The sequence below is a fragment of the Sinohyriopsis cumingii genome, chromosome 2 (assembly GCF_028554795.1).
Source record: "Sinohyriopsis cumingii isolate HCF-2022 chromosome 2, ASM2855479v2, whole genome shotgun sequence".
Taxonomy (NCBI): Eukaryota; Metazoa; Mollusca; class Bivalvia; order Unionida; family Unionidae; genus Sinohyriopsis; species Sinohyriopsis cumingii.
This window is the reverse complement of record NC_142962.1, coordinates 74399766-74421674: the sequence shown is the minus strand read 5'-3', so window position 1 is coordinate 74421674 and position 21909 is coordinate 74399766. Positions and strand designations below refer to the sequence as shown.

General features: G+C 34.9%; 1 protein-coding gene across 2 annotated transcripts in view; it reads left to right on the top strand.

Moving 5' to 3' along the window:
- The window catches only part of LOC149805189 (extracellular tyrosine-protein kinase PKDCC-like), a 64605-nt gene extending 59257 nt beyond the window's left edge, over nucleotides 1-5348 (top strand). For both annotated transcript variants that reach the window (XM_089948285.1, XM_089948293.1), the window contains exon 7: nucleotides 255-5348. In XM_089948285.1, coding sequence (XP_089804411.1) covers nucleotides 255-361 — 107 coding nt within the window. In that variant the 3' untranslated portion in view covers nucleotides 362-5348. The remainder of the gene's footprint in view (nucleotides 1-254) is intronic.
- Nucleotides 5349-21909: the final 16561 nt, after the last annotated feature.

The window sequence follows — 21909 nt, the reverse complement described above, 5'->3', positions numbered from 1 at the left end:
CAATTCCCATTTTCACATTTAAACTAATTTCTTGTAACTTCGAACATAAATAATGTCGTGAATATTATCAGTAGACGACACTTGAGTGATTAAACCCATGACTTGATTTTTTGTATACATATTGAGACACTCAAGTCACTCAGCACTGTGGGAGAAAAAAGGTTTCTTGCTCGTTAATTAGTATCCATTATATTAAGATCTTTATTTGTAACCCTTTTCATCTTTACTTAACGTTTATAATCTTTTTCTTTCAGGAAGGATATTTGTTCACCTGAAATCTGGTATTGGGGATCCTTCTTACAATCCATCGACAACTTTATTTATCCGCCCGTCACGTGATATTTCCGCCAGAGATGTATAAAACGAAATCAGATGTGATATTATTTTCTTGGAAACTATTTATCTTTACAAGGTTTGCTGTCGGACGCCATGCAAAGAAAAAAAGTGGAAAAGAATCAAGCATGTGTAGCATGTATTTCGAAAATGAGCTCTTGTTTATTATATTTTAAGTGGCTAAGAAAAAATGACTTAGGAGATGCTAAAGCTGCATTCCCTAGCAACAGTTTCGAAACTTCAGATAGTGTAGGGCATGATTTTATTGCTGTACCTATGGATATAGGAGATACTAATTTTGAACAATAATCCAGAATCAAGAAAAAGGGGAGGGATGTTCTGAACAGGGGTCTAAAACGTCGGACAGATGATTTCGCATTTAAGAAGGTGGGATGTTTCGCAGTACATTGCCCGTACTGTACTCTGCAGCACACTCGTATCCCGGTCAAGATGTTAAGAAACCAGCGACGAGATTCTCGTTGCATATTGGATTCTGCACTACCAGCCTATACATAATTTTAGGTTTGGCAAAACAGTGTGGAGAGAATGGTGCTTACAGTGTTCAAGTGATGCTGTAAGACCGGTTTTTATCTGACCACATAATCTGTCTTTAAATATGAAAGATCAAGACAGTCATCTTAGGTTTAAATTTAGCTAAATCATGTCTTGTTATCAAAAGCCGCACGTCAGCGAGTGTCATTTATAAACCAGAACTCTGTGGTTTCCTGGGCCAGACTGGATGATCTGAGTGGATTTGGTGCTAATACATTTTTATATTGTTTGGTGCTCGAAAGAACACGCAAGTAATATTAAAAAACGAGCTTTGGAAAGGAATGCCGTTTCGAAATGCATTGATTGAATAAGTTTGAATCGCCCTCTTGAAAGCACATAAACTCTATATTGTTTACATAACGAAGTCATGCCTTTGGGGGTGGGGAGGAACACTCCAACGTCGCCACGATAATTGTTCAGTAGATTTCATGGTGCTCAAAGCACAAGAAGATGTGGAGACTGTTTTATTATTACTTCTCGTGACTGTGATATTTTATATATCAGTAGCCGCATTTGAATGACAGTCGTCAGCATGTGCAATCAAATTGTGTCCCTTTTCATTTGCTTCAGATGTTGTGATACATGTCGATACCAAGTTCACCTGTACCAAGTACAGAAAATGTTATTTTTACAAGAGTCGGCATCGACGTTGGAATCTTATTTCTTCTGTTTTGCCCTTCATAGTCTCAGAAGTTTCATCATACCGTATCTGGGTTGCTAGAAAAAAAACGTTACTGAGCCTGTTTCTAGGCATGTTTCTTTGTATGCCTTGGGTAATTACATATCATTGCAGAGAATGTTAAAATCCTGTTATTTCTTATGTCTTGGTATCATATATGATTTGTGAAATTATTAATGCCTGCATTCTCAGAGTTTGCAATGCATTGTTTCTTCACTGACCAATCCGGTGCGCATGCATGCAAAACTTTACATGCTGGATAAGTCTAACAAAGTCATTGTGTGATATAGAAAACATCTCCAGAATATTACAATCATGCTGTATTCACATACGTAAAATAATGTATGTAGATATGAAGTCTTATAACTGATAGGTTTAGATTTAGGTGAAGCATGTACGTTTTTGACAGATCATTGTATATTCAGAAACTGAAGATCTTTAGAATGTCGAAAGTGTGTCCACCAATATACTTAGTCTCACGAACATTATTGGTTTTGCTTTTCCTAGGAGAAACACTAACTTTGTTCAACTAGACTCTGGCATGATTAAAAAAAGTTAGCAATTGAAATAACGTGAGAAGTTGGTTGAACAAGACTTTAGCCAATCTGCACTCCACACGTTCGTGAATCTACTTCTATAATTCATTGAGCTAAATAGTATGCTTCTTACAGTAAAGTAAGCTTTCACATATATTTTTATTAGCTTTATTGGTCATAGACCAGAAGAGCTCATGGAATAGCCAGTTGTCCGTCGTCTATGATCTAAAGTCCATGCGAACATTAACACAAGCAGCATGTAATTGCTACTTCACCTAAACTATTTGAAGGATTGACTTTAAAATTGATACACACATTCGTCCATGGCCTTGTTGGTCCTAAATGCTGCTTGGACGTCTCCAAAATTTTCTATCCCTACTCTTCGTGAATATGAAAATGGGGTTTTCACCAAAAGACTTATCTAGTTTGTCCTAAAATGTATAAATGTGGATCTGACGTCCAGTATGGCCGCCATGTTGGCCATCATGAAAATCTTGTTATCACTACTTCTGAATGGATGTCCTTATAAGCACAAGATTTTCACGGAAATACTTCTTGTGATGTCTTGTTCATCCTAATTGAAAACAATGCCGGTCTAATGTTCAATTTGAGGTTTCACCAGAAGACTGCTTATGATGTCTAGTAGATATTAAATGAAAATGGTGCTGATCGAACACAGCAGCCATCTTGAAAATCGTGTTATTGCTTCAGCTGAATGGAAAGTCATGTCTTCTCCTCTCCAAATGGATGTCTGTATCAACAATGAGCTTTCATCAAATGAAAAGGGTGTAACTCGTACACCCAGTATGGCTTCTATGATGACTATCTTAAAATTTTGCTGTCAATGTTACCGCCTGAATGGATGACCATTATGTCACTGGGTTTTCATCAAAAGTCCACTTTGTCCTAAATGAAAATGGTGCCAAGCTGACATTTAGTATGTGTACCACAGCTGTTTATTTTAAAATCTTGCTATTGCTGAGGAATATCGGAGATGGTTAAAAGATACGACAGCTAAAAGGAAGAAATGGTCAATTCGAGAGACTTTTGTTATTTTGGACACATCTTTGAGATAACCGACCTGTATCGCAGACGACTTCATCATAATGAGCACAAAAGAAAGAAAGAAAGAAAAAACAAACATTCCAGATGATTTGGTTTACTAACGGTGATTACATACTTACTGATTGTAATCAGCAGAAAATGGACTTAAGAGTTTAGACAAAAACGGCGGTAAGACTTAAGAGTTTACGCACAAACTGAGGTAAGAGTTTAAGAGTTTAGGTACAAAATGCGGTAAGAATTGAGAGTTTAAATACAAATTGCGGTAAGACTTGAGAAATTAGGCACAAACAGCGGTAAGACTTAAAAAGTTTAGGCTCAAACTGCAGTAAGACGGGAGAGTTCAGGCACAAACTGCGATAAGACATAAGAGTATTAGCGCTTGCCAATGTGTTCCATGGATCGTTTTTGATACCTGAAGAAAACAACTCTACTGATCAGAATTTAGCCTGGATAGAGAAAGAAAATCGTTTTCTTCCAGTTTCATTTTGTAGTGTCAAAATCTCTAGTCGAATATGAGACTGTCAGTTATGATCATACTATAGAATCCGAGGTTTGATGCTTTTTAGGACATGAATGTGTAATTAACACATGTTTGCGTAATTGTTCATTTTGTAACTTACTTTAATTGATTGTCTGGATGACATGCTTATCTGGTTGTGACACGAGAGTATTTAACCGTGTAATCTGCTAGATATACTATTTTAGAGTTTGGCGCAAAAAGTGCTATATGATTTTGTTGAAATATTAATTGGCCACTTGTAGTATTTGCGTGTGTGTGTTTGTGTGCGTACGTGAGAGAGAGAGAAAGAGAGAGAGAGAGAGAGAGAGAGTTGTATAATCTGACACATTGGTGCGTTGACAAACTTAAATTTACATTTCGCTCTCAAGGCCCAGGAATTCTAATATAAAAACGAGCAAATATCTTTATTTTGCGTTTTACTCTCCATTAGTATGAATGAAAACTGCATTGTTTTAAAAATGTTATCATTGAAAATCTTGTATTTCCTCAGTGGTGAATTTTAAGTTTTGCATAACCCTTGAAATCCGTTATGGAAAATATTGGATATGATATGCCCTCCTAGCAATACGAGCAGATGGCTTATGAATAATTGTATATGACACACGTATTTTAACACTGGAATTATTTGTCCGTCCAAACGTACTAAAGCGCAACGCATCGGTTTACTGTCGATTTAAAAATAGTACGTAAATTTCATAGTCTTCGTCTACAGCCCGTGGTCTACTACGGAGCAGACCCAGATATGTCGGTGCTTCAAATAGTTTATAGAATGAACATCATAGTCTCAGATATGCCGGTTTATTTTGAAGCGGTAGATCTGAGTCTTTGTTGTTAGCAGCTGAGAGGACATTATATAGGATAAATATAGCTTTTAAATTGGACTTTAAACGTATTGATTGTTGTTACCATTCTTTTTTTGGCGTCACAATTTATATTAAGAAAGTAATGCAGCAACACGGTCATATTTTGTTGAATTTTTTAAGGAAGTGTTTTATTTAAAAAGTGTAGTAGGTTCCATATAGATTATTTAATGGTTGCGTATGTGATCTTTAATCAATGATGGAAAATCATCGATACATGGTTCAAGAAACGAGGGATGCTTTTACACGTACATAGTGAAAACATATAGTGCAGCAACAATGTTTATTGCCGTGAAGTTTTGATGTACCTTATATTGCCAGATCAAGGCCTGCACTGTTCATGGGTAATTCGCAATCGACTAGCGTAGACACTGGCACGCCTACGCATTAATTGCGGTCTATGTTTTTTTGTTGGGAGGGTGATAAACGGGTAGATACGGTATTAAATTATGCAGACGAATCCTTTCTTTTGGAACTAGATCGTTAGCTTTTTATTTTCTATTTTTATATTTATGATTTGTAGCTTACGCTCACTTATATCCATGAAATGGATATTTTGTGTTAAATATATTGAGACAATCATTCTTAGACCCTAGGCAGTGGTATTAATAGTTGTACCATATTGAAATATATATATATATATATATATATATATATATATATATATATATATATATATATATATATATATATATATATATATATATATGTCCGTTTTGTAACGTAAGAAGAATAAATTCTGTATGAAAAATAATTCACAACGAGAAGTACGTTTTGTAATATTAAACAAATAATTGTCCATATTTTGTATCACGTGTTATATTTTCTTTATCATTCTATCCATCCATCGACGTATAAGTGTGGTTGTATGTATATTTATATAATGTGTGTGTGTGTGTGTGTTAAACAGGAGATCAGTAATATATGTATATTTTAGTCCATCAAGATTTCACACCATAACCATTGATACTCTTCAGGTAGGCAAGAGCGATTCGCACACATACCTCGTTCATTTGGAAAGGTGTTTTACATGGTATATATATTGCCCTTCTGTTATGTGCATAGAAATACGAAATTTGAAACTATTTTCAATGGCAGGGGTTTGCAAAGGTAAGTTTACTATTTTACCACAGAAGACCATTATCTCCTGCTTCACTGCGTTTTTATTTTCGTGTTTGTTAAAATTTGTTGATGAAGTTTTGAATTACGATAGTGCTTACAACAATCAGTTTAAACTAAAAACTGTGGGCCCGGGGAGTAGCGGTAAAGAGTGGCATAAAGCGCTCGCCTTTACTGATCACTACCATCTCAGATCTCCTGTATGGGTGTGAGTCTCTGGGTTGGCCAATATAGGTATGTGAAAAAGCTTCCTCTATTATACTGACCGCCATCTATAGCCATCATTCTCAGAAAATTGGCGTTGAACCCAAAACAAAAACAACCTTTACATTCTATACCCTTCTGCATTTAATATTCTTAAATACGGATGTTCAAAGTTAGTATGTAGTTCGGTTAAGGACACACGATACTAATTATATTTAAAAAATGGGAACCATCCTCGAAATGGGTGAAGATAAATAAGAGTATATATGGGTTTGGCTGGCCAGGATTAGTTAATAATGTAAGTTATTTTTCAGGAAAAAGAATCTTTCGAGAGCTTATCCTAGCTGGAACTGAAACAAATAGAGACCTTTTAACAAACTTGAATTTGGAACACTCATTAATGTAATTAGCATCTGATTCTTTGGTGCGGAATTGAAAGCACATATTTCAAACACATTTAAATCCAGAAAATGCCGCGGCTCATAACCTTTTCTCTACACAGAAGTTGATAACCAGGTTTCATCTATACTGATAAATATAGGTTTGATCATGAGCACTCAGAAATTTAAAGTTACTGAATTTTTAATATCATGCATAGGGTTACTACGGAAACTGATTTAGAGTCCTTTAAAATAGTCATTTGTCGTTTCTTTCTCGTTACTGACACGCAAACGAAGCTCCCAGTCGCTGCGCAACTGAAATCAAATGACGATCAAGGAACAAGAGGGGCTATTTGCCCGGCTCTTTATTAATTATGAAAGATGTTTAAGAAGATAACTTTGTTGTTGTTCATTTTGTTTAAAAATGCCCCAGACATATAACACTTCCAAGTTTAAGGACACGTGGACTCGACGTTTCCCATATACATATTGAAAATCACTTCTATTTTGTAAATTGTAAAGTCAATTACATTCCATCAGATGTGCTTATACTTTTGTATGCGACTTGACAGTTGATAAAATACAAAAAAAAAGAATGTAAATAGAATATATATATATCTATATATATATATATATTCTATTTTCATTCTTTTTTTGTATTTTATTTGTGTATATTAGTTAATTTCTAAAGATAATTATTATGTCTGCTAAAATGGCATTATATATATATATATATATATATATATATATATATATATATATATATATATATATATATATATATATATATATATATATATATATAATGCCCGTTTTAGCAGACATAATAATTATCTTAGAAATTAACTAATATACACAAATAAAATGCACTGTTTGTGTCAAATCCTTTTTCTCCACCATTTTCTACGTTAGATACATACATAGATATACTTGATATATATCTTGATATCTCAATTTATCCTCTCTCTACCCATCAGCTTTAATGAGAGGACACGCATTTGACTGAATTAAACAATATCCTACATAATCTTCACAGTTGCTATTGTCATAAGAAGAATATTTTTCTGATAGAAAATATAACTTGAATTCCTTCTTAAAATGTGAAACATAAGGTAGTTCATTAAAATATCTGCTTTTATGAATTGCTTCTCCAACGAAATAAGCATATATTTAATGATATTTGATAAAACTATTTTAAGTTACTTTCATATTAAATAGAAGACGACACTCGTAATCGAATCTAACATACAAAAAGTACTTGTCTTAGTAGAATTCCACAAATATGGATAACAGTTCCACTGCTTTTTCAAAGACAACATAACCTGCTAGTAGATTTTCCTGTATAAGTTGTTAAAAAAAAACATTATTCTTAATCAAAATTCCTTGGAAAAGATTAAACTGGAACCATTTCAATTGTTTCTTAAATTTTGTAACCTTAATTGGCCTGTGAAAAAATGCAAACCCTTTGTAAGTAGTGTATGGGGGCGATATAGCGTCAATGGAAGAGACATTACAGACACCCTTGGGCCTGTATAGCAAGACTTTTCCGATCACCCTGAGCACGTTTAGCGTCAAGGAGAATTGAACACGGGGGATATTGGGACTGTATAGCGTCAAGGAAAAGTGGGGTTGTCGTATAGCGATAATCGGAATGGAACAGGTGAAGTACGTCACCGTACAGGACATTTGTGACAATGTAGCAAGGGGCTAGCTAGCTAGATAGATAGATAGGCAGGTAGTTAGGTAGGTAGACAGACAGATAGATAGATATATAGATATATAGAGTTATCGGAACCTTGGCTAACGAAGATGCTTGTTAGCAAACGAACGAATTAAGTAAAAGTTGTACATTAATTGGCTATCTAAAATGTATTGAGTAGTTTACATAAGAATTCTAATTGAAAAGAAGCAATGCATTAACTGATATTACTGAATTGCTATATTTATTTTTCCTATGGCGCTAGTCCACATTCCAAGGCGAATATTCCTCTTCAGTTAGTAACTGGAGGTCTATAATTAAAACATAATTCCAGTTTGAGACTTCCTTAGGTAAATCTTGCTTTTCCTCGGATTTTTTGTTCTCACGTGGCTCTGGGCGATCGACGTTATTCGTTATATAAGTACACTTGACATATCTAATGGTAATCCTATCCTTTTTTGTTGTATTTAATATTTTCTCGCAAGTATTTTTCGATTAACTGGTCCCTTTTCGTTGAATTTTTGGTTCTGAGTAGCTCGCAAAGGAAACGTTGCTTCTTGGTCTTTTATACCACTTTTAGTAATCAGTTTTTGGGTAAGCATTACCCACCTTATTCTTGTTAGGTTCTTTAATTTGTTATATAACCATTATGCTTTTAATATGCTTCAAAGTGTGGGTAAATGCGGTCATGAAAAGCACTCAAGTGTTCGCACGAACGATTGTCTTGTTTTGTCGCCTTTTTTTTTTTTTTTTGTAAGGCGTGAGACTTAGCGGAACGAACAGCGCCGTCTCCATAGGGGCAAGAGGAAGGGACCCACTCCTACTCTTCGTCACTGAAAGACTCTGCTCCCTGGAGGGATTTAGGACAGTTACCAAGGTAAGGATGTCGCCAGCTCCCGTTGAAAAGGGCCCGTGGCTCATTCCGCAATACGGAGGCCACCTGCTTCCGCAAGGGTAAGTTCCCTGACGCTTGGAGAGAAGTTGCCAGTACCCGCGAGAGAAGGATCCTTGGATCTTTCCTATGTAATGAATCGCCATCACCAGATTACAAGTCTCGTCTTACTGAGGAGAGGGATGAGTATTCTTCTCACTCGGGTAGAAATGTTTAAAGATCGAAAACTAGTCCAGTCTAAGGTGAACACTGCGATGTTTGAAACGTAGATACACGGATGCACGAGATCTGTACCTGCCCATAGCCTTAAAATTTGGTTCTAAAAGACAAAAGGAGTGATCAGCAGGGACGTCATTTCAACTTTTACGGGGGGGGGGGGGGCGGTGGTGGGCAAAGCTTGATGGGGATGGGAAAAACTTGATTCATGCAGATATCAACGCGCTGGCTCAGGCTGAATAACAGATTAGAGAGATAATAATAACAAGGACGTCGCTTCAATTTTTTTTTCGGGTGTGTGTGTGCAAAATATGACGGGCTTGTTAATTTTCGTATATAGGCTACAGCAATTTTACAGCACATGCAAATGCCCCACCCCCCACCCCCCATGACGTCCCTGGTGAGCAGGTGTGGCTGCCACAATCCTAAAGATATGTGAAAGGTTGTACTTCATTAAGGTAAACAAGGTCCATCGGCACAGCCTCATAAACGGATGTAATGTTCAAATGCCTTCGGGGCCATCCATTTAGTACGTACGCAAACATTTTGCAAATCTTGACCCCACCCACCCCACCCCCTACACATGTGTACTATTTTTTACCCCCACCTGCGTACGTTCGCTTGACGCACCGACCCCCCCCCCCCATTTTATAGAACGGCCGATATTTAATCCACGCAGAAACCATAAAGGATTAATAATATTAATGTGTTTAATAAAAGAAATAGTCCACCGACGTTGAATGTCTGGTTCCATCAATAAAATAAGCAGCGTAACTTGAAACAGTTTGTCTACTGTCCGCCAAAATTCAAACGCTGACTGAACCCAGTCGAACAGGTTATGTATTAGACAAATTATTATCGAGGCCTCCCCCCCCCCCCCCGTTTCCTACACGTACGTACATTATCAGTAGCCCCCCACTTACGCAAGCGTATGCATTTGGGTTAACTACCCCCCACCCCATGCGTACGTACTAAATGGACGGCCCGTTATTGGACACATCTGTCATTATCCAATTCGCTGTTGTATGAGGCAACCCACAATGCATTGTTTGAAATTATGCATGGTGAAAGTGACTCTTTCCCGACCAATGCGCAAGTTATGCATCCAAATAATATTTGACAAATTTCTAATGTTTTGATACATCATCTCCGCTACTCGAAGAAAAGTGAAGAAAGCTGCGCAAGCAGCTATATGATCAAATGCCAGAAATATTTTTTCTTCTTCAAAACTGAAGTCGTAATGGATAGACATATTGTCTGATAAGCTAGTTATACACCGTTACACTAGGGGCTATTTTCTTAATGACAAAATGTCGTGCAAGGCAAGGTATGTACAAACAACACGTCCGCCTTGCCGGAAGAAATTGGAATGTGATGAAAGCAATTAACTGTTGTAGCTAAGTAGGAGCACGCAATTTGTGACCGAACTTGTTTATTATTTTTATAGGGTGCTCTCCCCTGTTTTGATCTTTGCAGACCAGTTAGGAGGACCTCCTGTCTTAATTTTAAGTGTTGTGCTATATTTTATGGTTTATAAAAAAAGTATGTATGTATATATGTGTCATTTATGAATCTTTAATGCACATATATATATATATATATATATATATATATATATATATATATATATATATATATATATATATATATATATATATATATATATATATATATATATATATGAGAGAGAGAGAGAGAGAGATAGTAAACATTCGTCATCTGCTAGTATATATTCTTCAGCCATCCACAGTTCGTCTTCTCCCTTTAATATTCTTTTTTCTCTCCTCCTGATTCTGTCGTCTCATAATTTGTTTTCTTTCTCCGTCAGATAATTTGGTGACAAGTCAGCTGGTTTTATCCCCGTTGTTCTTGTTGTTGATGTCTTGGTTACTTGTTTCTCCTTATTTTGTTACCCTTGTGGATTTCTCTCTTGTAATTTTGTTTGCTTCAGGCTATTTACTACTTCTTTCGTTTCTCTATTCTCCGTTACTGTTTGTTCTACTGTTGATTTTCTTTAGTTGTTGCTGTTGAGTTGCCTGTTGTTGTTTGTTTATGATTATTTCCTGCCTTTCTTGGTGTTGTTGGTTCTCTTATGTTACCTGTTTAGGTTCGCATAAACAGTAACACAAAAAAGAGTGAAAACAACAAGCTTTTAAAATATAATAACTTATTTCCCTGGGAAAATACTGTAGAAATGACAAAAATATGAACTTACGGTTTTAAGAATAAAATCCAAGAATAATCCACGAATAAATTTTAGAAGTCCTAATAATAAAATGTTCTAATGATTTCAAGTTCAAGTCCTGACGAAGAATCCAAGATGGAAGACAATGAGGTATGCTGTTACCTGTAGTGTGTTGAAGTCCATAGTTCCTTGAAGTAACAAGAAATATCACTACGGTTTTGGAAATCCGAATAAATTTTATAAGAGCTGTTCAAGAATTTCTTATGAGCACACGTATATCTCCGGGGGGAAAAAAGAGAATGAATCCTTTTGGAATCCAAATAATTTGAAATAACTCCAAACGACACAACATACACTTTCCAGTGTAAAGAAAAAAGCCCAACTGAGCATATTTCTCTAAAACAAAGGTTATATCGTATTCTAAAACGCAGATTCGAAATTGCGAAATCGAAAAGAAGGGGGTCAGCTGCTTGTGTCTATATCACGTACACCTAACATGACCATGACGAAAACTAATCATTTTACTCCTCTGAGAAATAAAATAATAAAATTGTTTACATCTTAAATCACGTACTCTCATAATGACCTCGAGAAAAACCAATCATTTTATTAAAAAAATAGAACTTATTTACGTGGCTGCTAGTAATTTTGAATCAAGGTCAGGATCTAGGTCAACATTTGGTGTTTAATAAAATGAACAATCTAGGTCAAACTATTTTCTGGAAAATGTATGAGTTTCCTGCAAACATTATTTTGACATAATGAAATTTAAGAAAAAAAATATTTTAAAATTTTCAGACAATTAAATCAGATATAATTCAATCAAATAACATAACACTCCACCCATGAAGAAAAGAAAGAGTTATATGATAAAGCTTTTTTTTTTTTACCACGGACAAATTATACATGAGGTTAAAAAGAACTGATATAAATTACACACAGTGTACATGATATAATACATTGTTATACACGGGAAAGTGCGTCTGCTATTAAATTATCTTGTCCCTTGATGCGCCTGATGTCAAGATTATATTCCGGTAACAACAAACTCCACCTTTGTAGTCTTTGTAGTCTTTGAGTTTTATTTTTCATCTTGCCGATGAAAGTAAGAGGGTTGTGGTCACTAAACACAATAATTGAAGAAGGAGCTGAATTAAGGTAAACTTCAAAATGTTGTGATGCTAATATCCAAGCCAAACGTTCCTTCTCAATTGTTGAATAATTTCTTTGGTGCTTATTTAATTTCTTAGAAAATAGCACACTGGATGATCAATACCATTTTCATCTTCTTGAATCGAAACTGCTTTAATATTCCACAAAGGAAATGCCTCTGGAAACCTTGTTGACATACACATAATGTTCAACAGGTATTAGTTACCTGACTTGGTATTAGGTAAAGGACCAACACAGTCTACCATAATTCTACTAAATGGTTCTTCAAAGGCAGGAATAGGTTGTAGATGAGCCTTAGGTATTTTCTAATTGGGTTTTCCTACCATATGACAGGTATGACAAGATCTACAATATTTACAAACATCACTTTTGATTTTTGGCCAGTAGAAGTGAGTCAAGATCTTGTGATAAGTTTTATTAATTCCTAAATGATCAGCCAAAGGAGTTTCATGGGCCAGACTAAGTATTTCCTGTCTGTAGGGTTTTGGAACTACAGTTTGATAGTTCACTGACCACTCATCACCAGCAGGTACCTCGGGAGGTCTCCATTTTCTCATAAGAATTCCATTTTTAATGAAATAACAGACAAGAACTTCAGTAGCTTCAGTTTCACTAATGGCCCTTTGAAACAAACAGAAGATCTCAGGATATGTTTCCTGTTCGACGACAAGTGATTGTCGTTTATCACCCTGATTAGAATAAAGAGAACGAGTCGTTAAAAGAGGATCACTGTGTTCAATACCTTCTGATTGATCCAAACATTGAGTGAAAGTGACCTCGTCAAAAGCCTGACCAATACATGTATCAGCTAAAGGAATACTTTCCTTATCTACATCATTCTCATGAGCTTTCTTTGCCATAGCTCTGTTAACTGTACATGATGGGAATAAATCAGGGAATTCTTTTTCAATTGGATCGACGTTCTGATCTAAACAAGGCGTGTCAGATACAAGTGGATTAACCACAACCTTGTCTCCAGCTAGATCGTTGCCTAGTAATAAATTAATGCCCTCAACAGGTAAAACAAACACTGCCGACTGTCACGGGTCCTGAGACTAAGTCTGATGACAAATGTACATAATGGAGAGGAACATTAATAAAGCCACGCTCTACTCGCTGAATAAGAACACTCTCATTAGAAGAAGACTTCTCAGTAAAAAGCAAAGTACCTGACAATAAAAGACACTGAGAATCTCCTGTGTTCCTTAAAATTTTAATAGGGATAGGATTGGCAGAATCACCCAACAGTGATGTAGAACTCTTCGATATGAATGGTTCATAATTCTCCGTAATAAAAGTTAGGGTTTATTAGACCCAACAAATATATTGCTTTCAATACATGACCGTGACCTTGACCTCTTAGAAATAAGAGAATTTGGAATAGGTCTGCCTTGATTATGATGCCTATTCTTCAATTTATAGCAATCAGAAATAACGTGTCCTTTTTTCTTGCAGTTGGTACACGTTGCAAGAGACAAGGATCTTGAATCAAACTTATCAGAAGCTTGATTTTTAGAGGTTGTGCCAGTCTGAGTTTTAGAAGGGCTTGTTTTAGGCTGAAATACTTTTCTGCCAGTAGACTGTTGAGTAGAAGTCTTAGGTACAATAGGAACTTTATGAGTTAAAGAATTCTTGTCAGCAGCACGAGCAGCATTTTCCAAGGTTTCAATCTGATGCTCGTGAAGATAAGACTTAATGTCACTATGGACACGGTTTTTGAACTTTTCAAGTAATATAAGTTGTTTGAGACTTTCATAATCTCGTTCAACTTTTTTGGCTAATCACAATCTATCAAATAACTGCTCTTTTTCTCTAGCAAATTCGACATGAGTGTGTCCAGCTTCTTTTCTATAGTTTCTGAATTTTTGCCGATAAGCTTCAGGGACTAACTCGTAACCCCTTAAGATATATTCTTTGACCGTATCATAGTCACCACTTTGTTGAACTTACAGTGAACGGTAAATCTCACTGATATTCCGTCTCTTCCTTCTGTCTTTGTATTTGCATCCCCCTCTCTCTCTCTATTTCCTTCTCCTTTTGCATTTGTTCTTTTTGTAATTGCATTTTTCTTTATCCTTTTGTTCCGCTTGTAAATGCATTTTTTCTTTCTCACTTTCCTCTCTCTCACTCTCTCTCTCTCTCCTCTTTTTCACATTGTAACTGCATTTGTTTTTCTTGTAGCTGCATTTGCATCTCTCTCTCTTTCTTTCTTTCCTCTTTCTGAAGTTCCAGCTTCCTTAACTCCAATTTCATCTTGTATTTTAATTCTAATTCCTTTACTTTTGTGTCAGAGTCTGATACAGACTTACTGATCGAAACCAAAGTACTTTTATCCAAAGCATTCTTTTCTACTAAGTACTGAACTAAAATATTTCTTATTTCCTGTTTCGTTAAGTAATCCTTTACCTCAGAAAGATCGTTTTTTTCTGGCACGTTGAATCAATTCATCTTTTTTGAAAAGATCTCATTGTTCCTGGGTAGGATTTGAAAGAATGATTTTTACTTTTGATGACATTTTATAAAAAGCTTGCTGATTTCACTAAAGATTTCAAAATCATGGGGAATTCAAATTTCAAAAACCAAAGTTTTCTTAAATATTCTAGCCATAAATAAAAAATCCAAGGACGAGCTACCCAATTCTTATGTTACGTGTTTAGGCTCGAATAAACAGTAACAGAAGAAAGAGTGAAACAACAAGCTTTTAAAAATATAATAACTTATTTCCCTGGGAAAATACTGTAAAAATGAAAATAGATATGTTGTTACGGTTTTAAGAATCAGATCCAAAAACAATCCAAGAATAATCCACGAATAAAATTTTAGAAGTCCTAACAATAAAATGTTCTGATGATTTCAAGTTCATGTCCCGACGAAAAATCCAAGATGGAAGACGATGACGTATGCTGTAACCTGTAGTGTACTGACGTCCACAGTTCCTTGCAGAAACAAGAAATATCACTCCCGTTTTGGAAATCCGAATAAATATTATAAGAGCTTTCTTTGTTCAAGAATTTCATATGCCGATAGATGTCATTTAGACTACATTGGCTATTTACGAAACAAAGATTTACATTGAAGTTGCAAATGCATGGAACTATTTTTTTATCGTAACCTCTCAATCAATAATACAGTCAATCCAATCATAGAAATAGATGATATCGTTTGATATGAATTTAGTTTCTCTTTTATTATGGTCAAATTTTCAGCGAACAGAAGAAATGATTTTTTTTTGTTGCGCCGATATACATCCGATGCCTGTTTTTGTCTCGGACAAATATCCAGGGAGTTCCTAATGTGATATTCCAAGCAAACGAGTTTGATTTTCTATTTCAGGTTTCTTTAATGAAGCACTACTGCGTAAACAACATATAAAATGCCATGAAACTTAAAAGGAGTGTTGTCCTTGTAAAAGCACAGCTTTTTGCCCCATAAAGTAAATGTCAGACATTGGGACCGGCATATATAATCTAAGCAAAATTGCAGATTTCAAAAACGATGTCGTATGTTTTGGATTCTGCAAATAGCGAACAGGTAATGTTTACATACTCGAAAAACTGCTGATGTTATCTTAGAAGCTCGTGATTCTGTGTAAACATTAAGATTATCGAAGACGCACATCCCAGAAGAAGAAATGTATTTTGTGGAAAATCTTCCCATACATACTGGAATGTTTTGATTAAGAAGACGGAAAATGAAGAAGCAGAAGACAGAACAAAATATACACTGGAGCTAGACGCTTCCAACCTATATGGAACATGGCGTAAAGTAAGTTATGAAAGAACGAGGGGCGTCTCAAAACCATTTATACAAACGCCAGATTATTAACGCTTTTTAATCCACATGGTACCATAATTTCCAGTCGATGCTTGCAGCAAATTTAAATCACAATTATATTTTACTTTTCCGCCCAGATGACACCGTTTATCATAAATTTCACCGTTCTTTCAATGTAAGTAAAGTTTGGAAGGAAGCAATTATTTGTTAAAAAGCTACTTGACATAAACCGTCCTTTGAAATAATCAGGGTGTTATGTTTAGACGATTTTCAAATATTCGGTTTAGAATTAAAAGATGCCACCCCTTTATGCAGTCAACAAAGTCGTTTGTAATTCGAATCTTTATTCGGGGTGCTCCAAAAGTAGTAATACATTCCACAAATCCCGTTAGTAACTAATCTAATAACAACAACATTCGATTAATTGAGAGCAAATAAAGAGAGGCATGCCCGCTTTTTTAAGCTGATCTGAGAAGAAAAAGCGTGCGTTAGATAAAAAATAACACTTGGGTGAATATTGGTGATCAGCTGGGACGCTGAAATTCACACTGAAGCACGAACTCGGACTGAAGACAATCAGGCACAGCGTGGTGTTAGTTCCTTATGTTAACAATGGTGACGTTATCAAATATTGTGTTGCAGTTTTCGACTAAAATCGCTTCACCCACGGATGTCGCCGAGCCACATCGGATTAATTCGTACACATGTGAAAATAGCCGGGTTTCTCAGTTGAGAAAACTTACATGGATAATAGTGTGAAGAAACGTCAATATCAGTTGGTTTTAATGGAACCCAATGATGTTTAGGACCAGTCTTTCAAGATTTAGTATTATTCAGATGATTTGGCATTTACGACTTTTTGCATTTAACGGCGGCATTGGGGCTTTCATTATACTTAATAAAGTTATTGTTACTGGGAATTAAATTGAAGAGTGAAAATGTAAATATATACTTTCATCCGTTGACCTTTAGCTGAATGCATGCCCGAAGTGCATGCTATCTATTTAACTAGAATCTGTTTTTATGTCATCAATATTGTTTAATTTAAAAACTGAAACTGCTAAACTGTAAAATGAAACAGAGATACAAAAGAAAATGTAAAGAAACACGCAGATGTACAGCATCCAAGTTCAAACACTGTCGACAATGAACGAAGCACAATAGTAAAATGATCACTCAATGGGCCAAGAGCGCAAAACTTTTGAACACGGCGCATCAGGTGAGACAAAATGATATAACAAACGCTGTAAGGTTGCTGAATGAAGCAGCATATTTTATTGTCACACGCCATACAAAGCAATAGACCTACAACTAATACGAGGTCGCGCAGCCCATTCCGATGACGCCATTGTCATTGGCAGCATCAAGACCGTATCTAGATTTGAGTAAGGTAACATCATCAAATATAGAGAGTTTTTCGATGAATTTCCAATGAAAATAGCCGTAATTGGTTGTGAAATGTTTATTTTCCGTTTCGAATAAATTCGGTTAAATTCATTAGAGCCTCGTAAACCAACAGACGAGTGTGTGGAGGGGTTTGAAAGTACAGTAGTAGGTGAAAAACTGGTTTTGGGCTCATAGTCATCAAAACAAGTTCGTCTTTTCTTCTACTAGATTTTATGACCTGACATTTTTTAACAAGTAATTTTTTTCACTTATTTTTAGACTTCTAGCTCAACGACTATTGTAGTCATATCTGACGATGTATTTGTTTTGAATTTTTTGATGACCATGATCCAGAAACTCTTCTTTTCACCTACTACTGAAGTTTATAATACTTCCTCCCAACTATCGTGATGATAGAAAAATTTATATTATAGATTTTAGTATATAATAAGAAAGGTATTATTACAAAACCCCATTAAAAAGTGCCTGATTTAATTTAACAAATAGACATTTTAAAAGATTTGATTCTCAGTTAAATCTGCTTCATGATACACTGGGATAGAACATGACATAATAAGTAATTGTATCAAAAACGTTAAATATCATCTGTCAAGTAAACACGGTTCAGTTTGGTTGTTTTCAGATGAAAATGATGAAAGAAACAGAGGTGGCACTTTTGATCCGATGTCGTTTATTGACACTGTGGTTGATGTTTTATTTGATAATGATATACATACTATTTTACAGACAAAACCGCAGTTCAAATAATTTTAATCAGACTTATTTATAAAGTTTAGACAAAATTTATTTAAAGAACTTTCAACTATCACTAACACATTTAGTTTTATACATTTTTATATTGATTTTCATACTTGCTTATTCGCATTAATAGAATTTGTGCAAGAACACTGTCAGTTGTGTGAAACTCATGTATTAACTCATTAATATTATAGTTTACACCGCGGAGATAAGATCGTATTTGATCAAGTAATTTTTTTAATAAATTATAACTGCCTTTTTAGAAGGTGAATTTAATGACTCGAACTCATTTGAAAAACATTTCTCGTTCAGTATCATCATTAAATTCAATTTCAGCGCTAACATTTTTATTTATCGCCAATGATTTATTTACAAGAATCGGGTCCAAATAATAAGGAGGCTTATGCGTTTATGTATGATCTTAGTAAAAGCTCAGCGTCTTTAGATATATTTCTAACAACTTCTAGCAGTGTTTACGTGTCGTGGTAGTACATCCCAATATGTTTAAAAACTTCTCAATTTGAAAAACTATCGTTAAGATTTTTATTTTTTCTTAATTTTGACTTTTTAATTCTGAAAGTTTTTTTAGCCTATTTTGAGAATTTTCTATTCTAGCCTACTCTGTTTTTCTTCCACCATGCTCCTTTGCTTTTATTAAATTTGATTTTATAATAACATCAATATTTTCGTTGCCAAGCTCGAGTAATATTTTTAAAGTATACTTTCAACTCGATTTTATTCTTCATGATGACAGTACACGTTCATCAAATAACATTTTTTTTATTGCGTCCCTCAACTGCGGACCACGCATGTGCATAACATGAACAAAATTAGCTTTTTCTTCCGACAACTCACTATCATCATGTTTATTTATTAAATCATAGTGATTTCTTTTTGTGTTGTTGATGTAGTTTTTTTAGGTCATCATTTTCGCCGGCCATAGGACCGGAAACATCTTTGCTCGAGTTAAAAATATTATCATAAAATTCTTTTGATACTGTTATAATTGCTGGTTCTGACATTATTCTACAATATTAAATTAAAATTGATCGTCAACTGTAAAAAAATTGAAACGCGGTTAATCCGGGATATTAACTTTCTGCGGCATTAACATAAATACGAAAATATTTATACTTTTTGACAGTATTTGCATCAGCTAAAGTAAAATACTGTGCAGTTGAAATGTATGCATTTGTTGTACTATAAAAATTAGTCCAAGTTGAGTCATCATTTGACCCTTGAAGTTTCCAATTATAAATTCGTCCAACACCAGAGTTTAATCTTCCACGCAACTGAATTTGCCAGATTGCTACTGAGTACGTACATTGCATTTTTAACCAGAAGTTTGTTATTTCTCCATTAGTCGTCCTTTCTGAGCTTCCTGATATTATTACTAAACTTTTAAACAAAAAAACTTGATTTGGATTATTGCCGAAATATTGTGTTGACGCAGTAGCGACGAATCCTTCTCTATTTGTTACTAACTCAGCCAGAGTAGGCATAAACTCCACATTACATTTTTTTCATTTTATTCCACTAACCAATAATAGAATCTGCATAAGCTTTATTCGCTAAATCTGTTGTTGAGATAGGAGTATATGATGATATTATTTTGTTGGCGCCCATGTCAATTGTGCCAGTCATTACTCCACCGGCGATCTGTAGGTAAGTTGATCCAATTAATTGAATTGTGTTTCGTAATACCGAGTCATTGTCGTCGACGTATTTTTTATTTGCTAGATCTTTATTAGATTTTGGAGTATATGATGATGTTATTATTAGCGCCCATATTCAACGTACCAGACATTGTATCACCACTAAACTTTGTTTTAAATTTTTTTTACAATTCTAATATTCGTAAGCCAATACTCAGTGGCCAGCGTTGTATTATCGAGTTAAGAGTATTATAAATTAACCTTCAATCCAGATCTATTAATCTAGTTATTGATCCACCGGACAAATGTAAATACGGCGTAAGTGCATCACGTCATTGTGCATAACTAACAGCATCAGTATCATCAGCAGGAAGCAAGTTTATTGATAAACCAGTTACTCTTGCATTATTTGTCTTCACCAGATTACCTAACATTGAGCAGCCATGTATAGCCTATCTTGTGCTGAAAAATGGCGTTAAACCCTATAACAACAACAACCTAATATTGTATCACCATTTTTTTTTCTAACATCTGCATCATAAACATAATAAATATGATTGTAACTTGCTCTTTGGCTCATGCTAACATTTGCTAGTGGAAAATTTTCCTCAAGACCAATTAATTATCTTTTTACCTGACATGTTAATATTGCCAGTAACCATTCCACCCGTTTTTATCAAGTTTGTTATCATCAACATAATTCAGCTGTAAATAACTCACAGCTTGAGTTTGATTTAATTTTGTTGTTGGATAAACAGTTTCCAATCCGATTATTTTATTACCTGAAATATCAACATTACCTGTAATTGTTCCACCAGTTTTATTAAGATTTTTTATCATCAAGTTTTTAGTTGCGAACAACTTACATCTTGAGTTTAATTAAAAGGTAAAGGCGGATAAGCAGTTTCCAGATCAATTACTCGATTATTCGACATTGACAGATTACGTCATTGACTCGCCATTTTTTACATATAGATAATTTGATAAATCAGCTAGTTCATGTATGTGTGATTAGGATATTTAACATAGCTTTTAACAATTTTTAGTCATATCGTTACGATGTCTGCAGTGTGGCAGTTTACGCTGATGTCTAGCATTTGGGTATCATGCCGCAGACACGTAGCATGATGTCCCACGCAGTCACATTATTCTGACACCAGACCGACCAGTCCTAACACTAACCTGTTAATGCTGAGCTCCTAGCAAGACAACTGGTTAGTACCATGTTTGTAAGTTTTTGATGTGATTCGGCCGGAGTTCGAACCCACGACTTCCCGCTTCCGAGGCGGACGCTCTAACCACTAGGCCACCAGATCGGTCTGTTTGTTCATTTATTGTTGTTACAGCATTTGACTCGAATCCTGTTAGTGTACTTCAGAATCTTGTAGAATAAATCATTATTTTCATAACTGCTATATAAAATATTTATATACAAGATACAAATAAATGTAAATATTAAACTTTGATACTGAAAGATTAGTCAAAAATAAACACAGCAATGAACTTCCCGATTGCAATTATCTTATTGTTGGACGAACATGATCCGGTAAAACAAATCTGTTAATGCAATTGTTACTAAACGATAATTTTAATTACGATAAAGTACATATCTATCCAATTAATCCACAACAGGATAATTGTATGTTATTAATGAAATACAATGATAAACTGCGTGACGAACTTGTTGTAGGTGAAGATGATTTTATGATTAAGCAACCTGAACGATAAACAAACTTGATTCGTCACAACAAAAAATAATTGGATTTGACGATTGTCCGCTAAACAACGCTGAAATGAGTAAAATAAAATCTTATTTTTCATTATCACGTAATAGAAAATGTAATGCGGTTTATCGTGCGGAGTGATTTTATAACGTTAACAGATTTATAGGACGAAATACCGACTGTTTCATTTTATTTCCA